Genomic DNA, 12,500 nt, shown 5'->3' on the forward strand with positions numbered 1-12,500 from the left:
GTTCCGACAGTAAAATGTTGTTGGCTATTTTTGGACCTTTGGTTGGCGGATTTTTAATCGTGACCTGGCAATCCTGGCTGTGGGGCAGGGAGGGAACCAAGAAGTTGATGCAGAGGAGGAGAGGGTGGCCATTTTGAGGAGGGCTCATTGCTGAGTGTGTTTTTGGGGTTGGAGTTTCCATCTGCAGTATCTTTATGAGAAGGTTGTGTTTGTTCAAATCCTTATTGCAGTATCTCTACCTTGTGGACAATGTTGGGACCTGCCTGGGGACTTACTGTTGGGGCTTGCATTGAGACCTTCTACTGGGCTTGCATTGGGGCCTACCGTGAGGCCTTGATTTTTCCTACTGGGGGTGGCTGCATTGAATACTGTGCTTGCTCGAACTCTTGCTGCAGCTCTTCCAGTTTGGATTCCTGATCTTGCTTTGAGTTTGGTACTGGAGGATACGGTGCCGCACACATACACAACGTCTGGGTCTCTCCTCTTCTGACAGTTTTAGGACCATTGGACTGCAGGTCCTCTCACGGGAGTGGCCGGATTCCAAATGGGTTCCCTCCCGTCGCCGCCATCTCACACGAACAGCACCCTCCGGCTCTCTGACTGCCGACTCCTTCACCCTTTTGCTGGCCTAATCGGGTTCTTTCCCCTTCTTCTTTCTTCACTATTATGTTCTTCATTATGTATATGTATATATTTCTGATGGTTACAATCCCTAAATAAAAGCAGGTCGATAATATGTGGGCTTGGTGTGCTGAAGACTGAAACAATATTATTCGAGCAGAAATACCCATCATCACCCGACTGCATGGGCACCACCCAGCAGACTCGAGCATCATGGACAAAATTGGCGACGAATGCTTTGTCCCACCATTGCAGGCTCACTTGGTGTCTTGTATGTTACGCAATCATCCCGTTTCGTACTTTTCCTGGACGCCGTTTGTGTCCGTGCCATATCCCACCGTCATGTCCAAAAGGTGTCGATATCCCTTCCCAAAGGATGGGGATTGGGGTTAAAGGGGGTGGGATGTTGGTGAGTACTGTGAGGGGGATGGTGGAGGGGGTGTGGGATGGTGGTGGGTATTGTAGGGGGATGGTGGAGGGGGTGTGGGATGGTGTTGGGTATTGTGGAGGAGGCGTGGAGGGGGCATGGGATGACCACAAGATTGCGCCATCTCTGTTGTTTCCTAACAGTTCTCAATAACATGTTCCAAGTCCAAAAGCGAAGATTTTCTTGGCCCCATCCCCACTCCGGTATTTATTGGTGCAAACTTCATCCGATTTCTGGCAAATTTACGGTCTTTTGGCCATTGGTGTAGCATGAAACCATCTCTGTTTGTATTGCTATAGAGTACAAGCGCCATGGACGCATCGACTCAGCATATTTATGGAAAATATAAAATTATTCGCTGTCTCAGTTAAATCATACTGTATATGTAACCCATTTCCAGTACGGATATAGTGGTCTCCGGATATGGACGTCATGGCTAATCTGAATAACAACAAATTTCGACTTTTAATCGTAAATTTATGTACTTTATAATTCGAAATTTTGGAAAAAGACACAGCATATTAATTTTGTAGGGTATCAAGGAACAGATGAGTGTCGAGGAGGTCTGAGAATTTGGGTTCCCCTTTGAAAATGGTATGTGCTGCTCCCTTGCCTGACTTTCAGCATTTATTAGGTTAATATCATGCACAATCCCCATCGGTTGGCATCCATGTGGAGGAGGAAAGTGTTGGTGTGTGGTTTTACGTGTGTTAGCATGCGGTGTGTGGTGTGTTGGTGTGTGGATTTACATGGAAGCAGCTTTATGTTGCTGGTTCTATGGTAGGTAGGGTACCCCCAAAACATTCTCGTGCAAGGAATGCCACCCAACATGACATGTAATCTGATGTATTGTGAATTTTTTGACATGTACGTTACTTGATAATCAGCTACCATCATAGATACAGTACTATTACTTTCTTTCTACATCGCTATATTGTGCATACGTACATATATATATATATATATATATATATATATATATATATATATATATATATATATATATATATATATATATATATATATATATATTGCCATTTCTTAACTGATAATTTTATGAGCACCACCACCCAGCCACATCGACTTGCTGAAAGTTGATGGCACTACAGAACACTTGAAATTGCTCAATTTGAAGTCAACTCAGGGATGGCCCAGAAAATTTGGCAGACTGGGTGAATAGGTAGACAGAGAAGTGGATAAATAGAGGTGGAAGTGGGTAAAAAGGTATTGGGGAGTACATAAATCAGTAGATAGGGAAGTTAGTGAAGCTATAGAGGAGTAGGGTTGCAAGCATTAACTGCAATCAGACACTTAATGTACATATATATATATATATATATATATATATATATATATATATATATATATATATATATATATATATATATATATATATATATATATATATATATATATATATATATATATATATATATATCTCTACACTAATTGGCCAGCACAGCACTCGTGTGAAACCCATGGGCATAGACATGTATGACATTTGGACATTTTGAGTTCGATGCTACCACCCACTGCAGCATTTTCCAAAATGTGTACTGGCAATTTGGCAGATCCAGAATTTGTCATGTAAACAATTTATATACTTCACATATGAAAATGCATGTCCATACACATATGTGAAATAGTTTGTTTATTGATCCTGTATTTGCACACTATTTAACCTTGAAAAATCTGGTGAATACCTAAGTTACGTGCAACAACCTTCATATTTTTTCTCGGTGTAAGTTTAAACATAAAAGGCTGTCAAAAGAACGGATCGAGATTTTTTTTTGTTAATTAAAAACTTCAAATATTAATCATGCCTATTTTCTTTCCGCTGCCTGTGTTTTCATCAAAACATACCTTTCTTTCATGAGAGATGACACATTGTTTAGTTTTCAAATGTACATAAACTCAGAAACCCACTTGAGTTTCAAAATGTTTCTTTGGGTGGTGTGTAGGGAATAGACTGCTGCCTTGATCTCTCCTGAAAATATCATACATTTCTCTGCATGCGTTGTCATCAAAATGTACCTTTCTTTCCTAGGCATGGGTTGTGATCAACATGTAGCTCTTTTCATGATAGTAGATGCATTGTTCAGTCTTCAAATGTACAGCAAAGGCCTCAATCCTAAGGCCCGAAGTCTGAGGCCTATTAGTAGTGACCAAAATGGCAGACATATGATTTTTATTTTTTTTCAGCTTACAATTGTGTGTGGAGTCAGGCCAGTTAGCCGAGCTCCACCCTAGACGGACAGAGCTTCAGACCTTCACACTGGTGAAGAATATTACAGTGGATGAATTTTAAAAAGGCTCTTCTGGCGAAACTGTAACATAGGCTCCACCGATTGGACATGAGCTTAACAGAGTGACAGCCCCATACATCTCTGCAGGATTACACTGCAGTCAATACCAGAATGAGATTTTAATTCTCATTTTTATAGTCGTTGACAAGAGAATGGCATTTCTATATGTGGGAGAATTGCAGTCTCAGCAGGTGTCGCCCAGATAGCTCAGATGGCAGAGTGCTGGTGTCATTCATCAGAGGCCTGGGTTCAATCCCTGTACTGGGTGTGTGATTTTTTCCCATATATACATATATATTTATTTATGTACAGTAAGTGCATCCATGTATGTATGTATACAAGGCAGTTCAGATGATACATTTATTAACATAAAAAGAAAAAAGTAATCCAACCACAAAGTGATTATATCTGCTCTGCTAATTTAAGTAACTAGTATGTGGCCGTACGAAAAAAAAATAATAATAATTAAAAAAAAACTTTCAAACACAACAGCCACAAACAACAACCACACAGGCCGTTCCTTTGCTCTGGCGTGCCCATACGTGCAAGCCCCCCCCCCAAAAAAACAACAACAAAAACTTTCAAACAACCACGCAGGCTTGTTCCTTCGCTCTCGTAAATGATCACTGGATTGGGGCATTGTGTTTATCTATAAATGCGCATAAGAAATCGAGAAATTATTACAATACAGTAAGTAATCACTATCCGGAAGTCATGTGTGCCCGTACGGAATGTTCACATGCATTCCATGAATTATCGCTTGCATTGAAGTAACAACTGCTGTGATACTTACACACACAGAGTTAATTAAAATCAAAATTCAAATCAAGTTTACCTCCCTGTCTTTGCTTGCCACGACATTCGCTGCCATTGACCATTGCTACTCCTACGCCACGGTAACTAAGGCACCGATCCCCATCTTAACCGGCATGTGACGTCATCGTCGGCCGGCCGTGCACCGGCCTACGCAGCCACGCCTACGCAGCAACGTGTCCTTTCATTGATTGGTAAATAAATGGCCATAACTTCGGAAGCACTTGTCCGATTAATATCAAACCTTGAAAAAGCACATCCACAGGGCCCCTGCAATATACCTGGCAAGTTTCAATTAGATTGGACCTGTGGTTGTCGAGAAACAGCGGTCACAGACATACACACACACACACACACACATTGCTGGAATTATAGATAGATAAGTTAGAGCAGACCCAGTCTCAGGTGATGTTTCACCAGCTTCCTGATGAGATTCCTCATAGCAATGGACCCACCCATATCTCAGCATGTGTCTGCTTTTACTCCTGGGGCAACAATTGAATTCCAGTCAAGTACCTGTGCGTGAGGTCAATTGAGTTTTTATTTCGCAAAAAAACTTAAGCAACAAATGTCAAATCGCATAATTTATGGTCTGCTCTGCTCTTTTTATTATTTGTGTTTCCAGGTCACGAACATGGTTGGGTTCGTGTCTGGGTTGGATGTGGTGACATGTGGGATGCATGATTGGTGGAGTTTCCATTAGGTGTTCTGCATGTGTGGGTGTGGTGTTGTGTCCTGAGAATTGTTTTTTGCTCACCTTATCCAGTTGCTTGCGCAATCCAGTTTTTACCATTTGTATCAGAGGTGTGTATTGTGTCAGTATTTCCACAGTCTCCCCAATTATACTGCCCTCTTGGCTCTTGACATGCCATGCCTCCAGTATCAATCTGTCATTTGTTGGATGTATCTATGAAGACCCTCTCGAGAGAAGGCCATATCAGCTCGGATGGTTGGCAGCGAGTGCTGTACATATATATATATATATATATATATATATATATATATATATATATATATATATATATATATATATATATATATATATTAGTGTGGTCCAAAAAAGTCAAAAAAAATAGAATGTTGCTCCACAAGCTTAAAATTATTCTAATATGATGATTATATATATATATATATATATATATATATATATATATATATAAACACATACATACATACATATAGATATACAGACACAATTCTTATAGAAAGTCTAAACCCCCTTTCAAAATTTTCAATTTTGTTGCCTCATACCCTGAATTAAATTGCAATAAATCAGACTTTTTCCACCTCTATTTGCACATCGTAACCCACAAAATTCAGAAGATTAATTACAAATACAAAACTGGAATATCTTGGTTGGATAAGTGTCCACCCCCCTGAGTTAATACTTGGTGGAAGCACCTTTGATACACCTGAGAGTCTGTTTGCATCGGTCTATACCACCTTTGCACACATTGATTGGGCAATATTTGCCCATTCTTCTGTAAAAAAGAAAAGAAAAATGCTGTTCAAGCTCAGCCAAGGTGCACGTGGAGTGTTGATGGACAGCAATCTTCAAGTCATGCCACAAATTTTTGATTGGATTTATCTCGAAGCTCTGACTGGGCCACTCAAGGACATTTATCTTTTTGTTCCTGAGCCACTGCATTGAAGCTTTGGCTGTGTGCTTTGGGTCATTGTCATCCTGAAAGGTGAACTTCTATTCAAATTTCAGCTTTCTTGCAGAGGGCCGCAGGTTTTGTTGGATTTTTCTGTATTTTGCTCAATACATTTTCCCTTCTATCCCAACAAGTACCCCAGTCCCTGCTGATGAGAAACATCCCCATAACATGATGCTGCCACCATCATGCTTCACAGTAGAGATGGTGTTCTTTGGGTGACGTGCTGTGTTGGGTTTGCGTCAAACATAACATTTTGCATTTAGGCCAAAAAGTTCAATCTTGGTTTCATCAGATCACAAAACTTTTTGCCACATGGCTTCAGAATCTCCAGAGTGTTTATTTTACATACCTCAAACAGGATTCAAGGTTGGCATTTTTGCATAATGGCTTCCTTCTTGCAACCCTACCGTACAGGCCAGACTTGTGGAGTGCCTGGGATATTGTTGTCACATGCACACAGTGACCAGCCTTTGCTATAAAGGCCTGTAGATATTCAAGGCCTTTGAAATATTTTTATGCCTTTCCACAAGTTTATCCCAGAGATCTTTTGAAACCTCCTTGGTTCTCATGGTTGAGTCTTTGCTGTGAAATGCACTACCCAGCAGTGGAAAGCTACAGGAAGAGCTGATTTTATTCTGAAATAATCAGAATCACTACAATTTCACACAGGTGGAGGCCAATTAACTTGGTGTGTGATTTTGAAGGTGATTTATTACACCTGAGCTAACTTACAATTGTTCTTATAAGGTGGACACTTATCCAACCAAGATATTCTTGTTTTGTATTTTCAATTAATTTTCTGAAATTTGTGGAATTTATTTTTCACTTCGAAGATGTTAGTTACGATGTGTAAATAAAGGTGGAAAAAGTCAAAACTTTAATGCAATTTAAATCCAGACTATAAGGCAATAAAAGGTGAAAATGTTGAGAGAGGGTGTGGACTTTCTATAGTAGGCACTATATTTATATGAAATGTATGTATATATATATATATATATATATATATATATATATATATATATATATATATATATATATACATATATATATATATACATATATATATATATATATATATATATATATATATATATGTAGCCAAAGCATGTCCTCATATTTCTTTGCTCGAGCCAGCAAAAGTGGACGACAGTTGTTTATGGTATATCACAGGCCTAGATATGTCGGCCGTTGGAGACAGGTGACAGCATGGTGAAATTCCTCTGTTCAAGGCAAGTAAAGTCAACGACCTTATCACACAGACTGACCATGTTAGCTGTGGACTGTGCAAATAGCCGTCCATCTTCGTCACCCCCTTCCTGATAAAGAGTGCCGGCCTGCGTGTTCTCTCTGCACCAGAAAAAGCAGGAATGAGACTGCTTTCTCCTCCTTCCTTTGGTTCTCGTGGATGTTCAACAGATGTTTCTGACCAGCAGATGTTCCTGTGAAGACATATCAAACGTTACTGCAATCACATGCGCTCTTTCGGCAAAAAAAATTGTCGTAGGAGTAAAGCCTCCTGGCACCTTTGAGCTCTAATCTTACATAAGGATTTGTGCAATGCCGTTTTTATAATGTTCGTTCCTTATGCTGAATTTATCCTTATCAGGAATTTATAATCAAAATGCATTGTAAAAGAACTTTTCTTTTGAGTTCAGACTTGTCGATTTCTCATTAAAAAAAAAAAAGATCTGGTGAAACATTCAAGGTACACTCAGATAATTTCTTCATAATTTATTACTTTTTCATCCCACGGTTGCTCATCTTTCCTGTTTAAAACCTTATTTCAGCTTTCTTCATTTTTTTTTCTTTTAAGAGTAGGAGGCATGTGCGATTTTGGTGCTAATTTGGCAATTGTCAAGCTGAGCACAAGGTGGGAGAGAATTTTATGGAGCTACGTGTCGAGGTTCCACATCCGCAATAGCTCGCTCCATCAGTATTCCCAATGCATACTGTGCATGGCTGCGCTGCAGTCAGGGATAAATGCCACAGAGTTAAAGCTCTTTTTCATCTTTTTGTGATTTTAGCACAATCCCACCACTGATTTTGTGTAAGTCTCCTTTCCATCCTGTAATTTTCTACCCACACATGAGTGTCCAAAAGTGAATCGAAGATTTCATTTATGTAAAGAATACCTTATTATTGCTTCACATGGAGACCAGCTTGGGAATTGCTTGTAAATATAACGAGGGGGGGAGGGGGGCATCTGGTAACGTAACTGTTTGAGGCAATGTGCAATTTGTGCTGAAATTATTCTTTCATTGTGGCCAAACAGCACAACGAACTGAGGGAGATAGATATGGTCAGTGAAACGAACAGAGACTGAGCCACTTTTGTCTTACTCTGTTGTACCCGCTGCATGTGCAGGTGCTCTCATTGTTTGCATATTTTGCAGAATATTCTATAATTTGTTTTCTGTTTCAAATTATATATAAAATTTCATTTCTGGGTTATTTTTCATTCCCTTCGCATCGGGCATAAAAAGCAGGTCTTGTCGGCACACAGTCTGCCATAGGAACTTATTCTTAACCTGTTGAAATCCCACAATCAAAGATTATTGCAGTTGTGTTGACGAATCGTATCTTGACCTTTCCCTCTTTTATCAACATCAGTTGTTGCAATAATTTTATTGTCTTTATCCCATTCATTTTCTTTTCTCTCTTCACATGAACGTAACTACTTATCGTACCTTAAAGATTAATTTTTTATAATTCTGTTTTTTGAAGTACTCATAGGTGTGCCTGTGTATGAGGATCAATGTGCGACCTACTCTGTAAAATCATTTTGTGCCTTATTAGCGAAGTGGTTATGACCATACAATGAGGTGTTTCAACACACACCCCCAGAATAAGTGGAAAAAGAAATCCTCAAAATAATCCTTAAATACTATACGAATGTGTGTTTGAATATTTTTAGGATGACACCTCTTTCTTTTGAGGATACCATTGAGCTGACACCATTGCTTGGGAATGGAACGATCGTGAAGGGTGTGGGGAGCTAATTGCCCTGAGATTCTCAGCTATCCAGGATTCCCGAGATTATTCCATGTGCATATCCGTCTCTGCGTCCCCAATGATGATTATTTGGTCAGTGTTGTTGCTTCAAGTGTACAAGCAACAAGTCACCGCAATGTGCCAATGTCTCGTCGTATCTCAAAGCCATTTGTCAAGCTTGCTAACCCTGAACAGCTGGCAGCGTAATTCTGTGCCCAAGAGCACTCGCTCACTGAGATTTAAACAAAGGGAGCTGAATGCTGGACTCTATATTGACTGAACTTCAGGATTAAGTAAAGAGGTGTGAGTAATGGGATGATATTTAAATTTGTATGAATTTTGTTCTGCAAATGTAATCATTTAGTATCTGTGCTATCTGCAATACTCACTGTTTAATTTCTTATTGAGCAAACTTTAAAATTCACAGCAGAGGTATAACCTTCTTTTTTCACTTATTGCTTTTACATTTTGATGACTTTGGCTCACTATCGTGATGGCCACGCATTAGGAGACAGTCTCGTGAATGTCAAGTGAATTCATCATCACACCTCATGCCTGATATTAAAATGCACGAAGCAATATAATACAATATAATATAATGCAATACAATGTAAGGTAATATAAATATAACACAATAAAATATCAACAGAGGATGGTTAAAGGTGTATGTGGACTTTTTATCCTTAAAAGTGAAAAAGTTTTGTGAAGGTGATGAATCTTCATCTGTTTTTTCAAGGTATTCCCCTGCCTGCTACTTGGACATGCTTGTCTCATCTATGTGATAATGCCTTGATGCCATCCGCAGAGGAATCTTTTGAACTGGGACACAGCCATTTCAGGATGATCGCATCGATGTCTTCATCATTTGCAAACTAAATGCGACCCAGTTGTTCTTTGATTGGTCCAAAGAGGTTGAAATCACCAGGTGACAGGTGTGCACTTCATGAGGGACAGTTTGGAAATTACCATCCTATCTCCGCTGGAGTGGTATTGGTGACATTTACTATGTGAGGGTCATTCAGTAAATCATTCCCCGAGACAGGATACCTGTCAACAACATAGTGCTTCTCTCACTTTATTGTATGACGAGTTGTTGTGGTACTGTGGATTAATAGTTGTCCCATGTTCAAGAAGTTCCACATGAATTAAACCGTAAAGTTCCCAAAAACACTTTGCCATCAGTTTTCCAGTTTATGTTTGAACCTTTAATTTTTGATGGTGGGGGACCACGAATACCTCTGGCATTTAATTATAAACTTATTTTCTGCTTTTCTGTCTTCACTATCCAGTAATGTCAGACACCATGATTAGACTTCCAGAGTGTTGTGACAGTAGCGGTTGTCTCTCCTTGTGAGGTAAATTTCGATTTACCCCGGCATGAAATGATGGACCTAAGCCACATCACTTGCCACATTCTTCTTCAAGAAGTCATATCCCTCCCTGTGCAAGTGTTTCAGGGGCTCTGTTGAAATGGCCACTCGTGTTTCCTTTGAATCAAACCTGAGGTTCTTCGATCTCCAACTTATACTACCGATTGAAATTCATCTCAGAATTAACGGGCACTTCCACACGTACAATTCTCCAAATTTCATGCAAAACGATCTTGTGATTTTTCCAAAATGATCTGCTCGACACGTTCAATATTTGCACCATCTGTGTGCAGGTGAGAATTATCAAGATCATTCACCAATTCATGGCCATTTTCATATGCATTGAACCATTTAAACATAACTTTGTGAACGACATCCATTACCAAACACCATGGAGACGGTCTCCTCTGAATTTAATCTGCTTTGTTGTTCTCCTTCACAAGGACCATCATTTTACACCTCTGCTCTGCAGCACATGTGACTATGTTGGCGACTTTCTTGGTTTTGCTCAAAACACTTTTAATTCAACGATACAGCCTGGTGTTGGCTTTGTGGTGAGGGTGGCTGACTTGAGATCCTAGGGTCCTGAGTTTGAGCCCCGTTTTTCAATGAATTAATACCAGGTGGGGTTGACAGCCTGTTATCCTTCCGAGGTCAGCAAAATGAGTACCAGTTTACTGGTACGAGAGGCATTGCATCAGCGGCATAGCCATGCCCCTAACCAATGATGCAACCAGCAGCCATAAGGTCGCACTTGAGAGAAGACTTGAACGATATTATTACTTGTTGTAAAGCTTATTCAGGAGACGCAATATAGTTGCACAAAATTTCAGAGTTTAATTACTATTTATATATGTTCTACAAGTTTTACAGTCCACATTAACCTTAACCCCTCCCCTTATAACATCTTTCCCACATGCTTATTGACTTTTAAGATCTTATAATACCATTCACACAAACAGGCCTTGGAGCCTCTACCAACCATACTTCCTTTGGATGTTTGCTTATTTATGATGCCTCTTGTGAGCCCATGCAATTATTTTATTTGTATGCCTCCATTTATATGTACTGTATATGTTAATGCCCAATTGGTAGCAATCTTGCCTTTGAGTGGTTTATTCTGGGTCAAATCCTCAGTGTGGTCAGACACTAAAGCAGTGACAGCTAATGGGATTAAGGGGAAGAGGGTGAAAAGAAAGAGAAACATGTGAACCTGGCTGTGATCCGCATGGAATACATACAGTACATGTACATACATATATCTATCGATAACATAAAAGGAGCTCGGTCTCGATGTGCCTGCCTGTATGCATACCTGCGTGCGTGCGTCCGTCTGTCAACGATTTCCCAATCGTGGATACCACAAATCGAGCAATAAACGGTACGCACAATCTGCAAACAGTATGATATAGTTGAGTAAGGTGAGGATAGATGGGCCGGTTTTAAACTAAGGTGAGGATATAAATGGGCCAGTTTAAATTTACTTTCAAAACAAAAAATCTTCCTCCATCTTTTTTCTTCTTCACTTACAATAATTGTGAGTCTCATTCAATCCCGTTTCTCATGTCGATTACATTCAGAAAACGCTTGCTATATTCAATACTTTTTGGTTTTTTTCCAACATTTAGATTTTATTCATATTACAGTAATATGTTGCCCTATCAAACAGCATTTCTGATGAGACACTGCCTTTCAAAGCATCACAAATCAGGGCGCTCAATTTGCAACACAGGTGAGAAAATGATACAAACAAAAAAAAGAGGAGATATCCAATAATTAATTAATTCACACGATTTTTAAAGGGTGAAAGTTAATTTGTATTTATTTTTTCTGAAAACCAGTCGGTCAACACATTCGACCATCTATTTATTACGGAAGCAAAAATGACATAATTTCCCTCTTCCCCACTGCACAGTATTCTCCATAAGTGAGGGGGTGGCAGACTGATGTGACATGATTCTTCATGGAGGGGAGGAGGCCACGTGACCTCAAAAATTCCTCTTACGTGCATACGTAAAAATCTACATTACACTAGAAGGGTAATTGGTAGAGTGCGTACCTCCGACACGTAATGCCTGATCCACGAGAACATATCAGGCCCATTACATTTTTGAAATATCATGCAAAACAGTACGACGTCATTTTTGGTGGTGAAGAATCACTGTCTTCTTTTTTATATCTCTCAATGGTGAAGAATCACTTTAAAATTAAATAATTCTCATATCCAGATCGCATTCGGATCTTCACCAAAATCGAATCAATTCGTCCTTGCCACCCACCAAACCTATCGAACCAAGTTTCGTCCCAATCCG

General features: G+C 39.5%; 2 protein-coding genes across 8 annotated transcripts in view; one reads left to right on the forward strand and one right to left on the reverse strand.

Annotated features, from left to right (window-relative positions):
* Positions 1 to 8,588, reverse strand: part of LOC147028715 (uncharacterized) — a 27,188-nt gene extending 18,600 nt beyond the window's left edge. For both annotated transcript variants that reach the window (XR_015057685.1, XM_085879386.1), the window contains exon 1: positions 7,094 to 8,588. Coding sequence is in view for 1 of the 2 variants with exons in the window: in XM_085879386.1 (XP_085735512.1) it covers positions 7,094 to 7,128 (35 nt within the window). In the remaining variant the exon portion in view is untranslated. The remainder of the gene's footprint in view (positions 1 to 7,093) is intronic.
* The window catches only part of LOC147028714 (ephrin type-A receptor 7-like), a 468,482-nt gene that overhangs the window by 168,544 nt on the left and 287,438 nt on the right, over positions 1 to 12,500 (forward strand). The window lies entirely within an intron of this gene.

This window comes from Eptatretus burgeri, chromosome 4 (assembly GCF_056783735.1).
Source record: "Eptatretus burgeri isolate ZD-2024b chromosome 4, Ebu_testis_v1, whole genome shotgun sequence".
NCBI classification, from domain to species: Eukaryota; Metazoa; Chordata; class Myxini; order Myxiniformes; family Myxinidae; genus Eptatretus; species Eptatretus burgeri.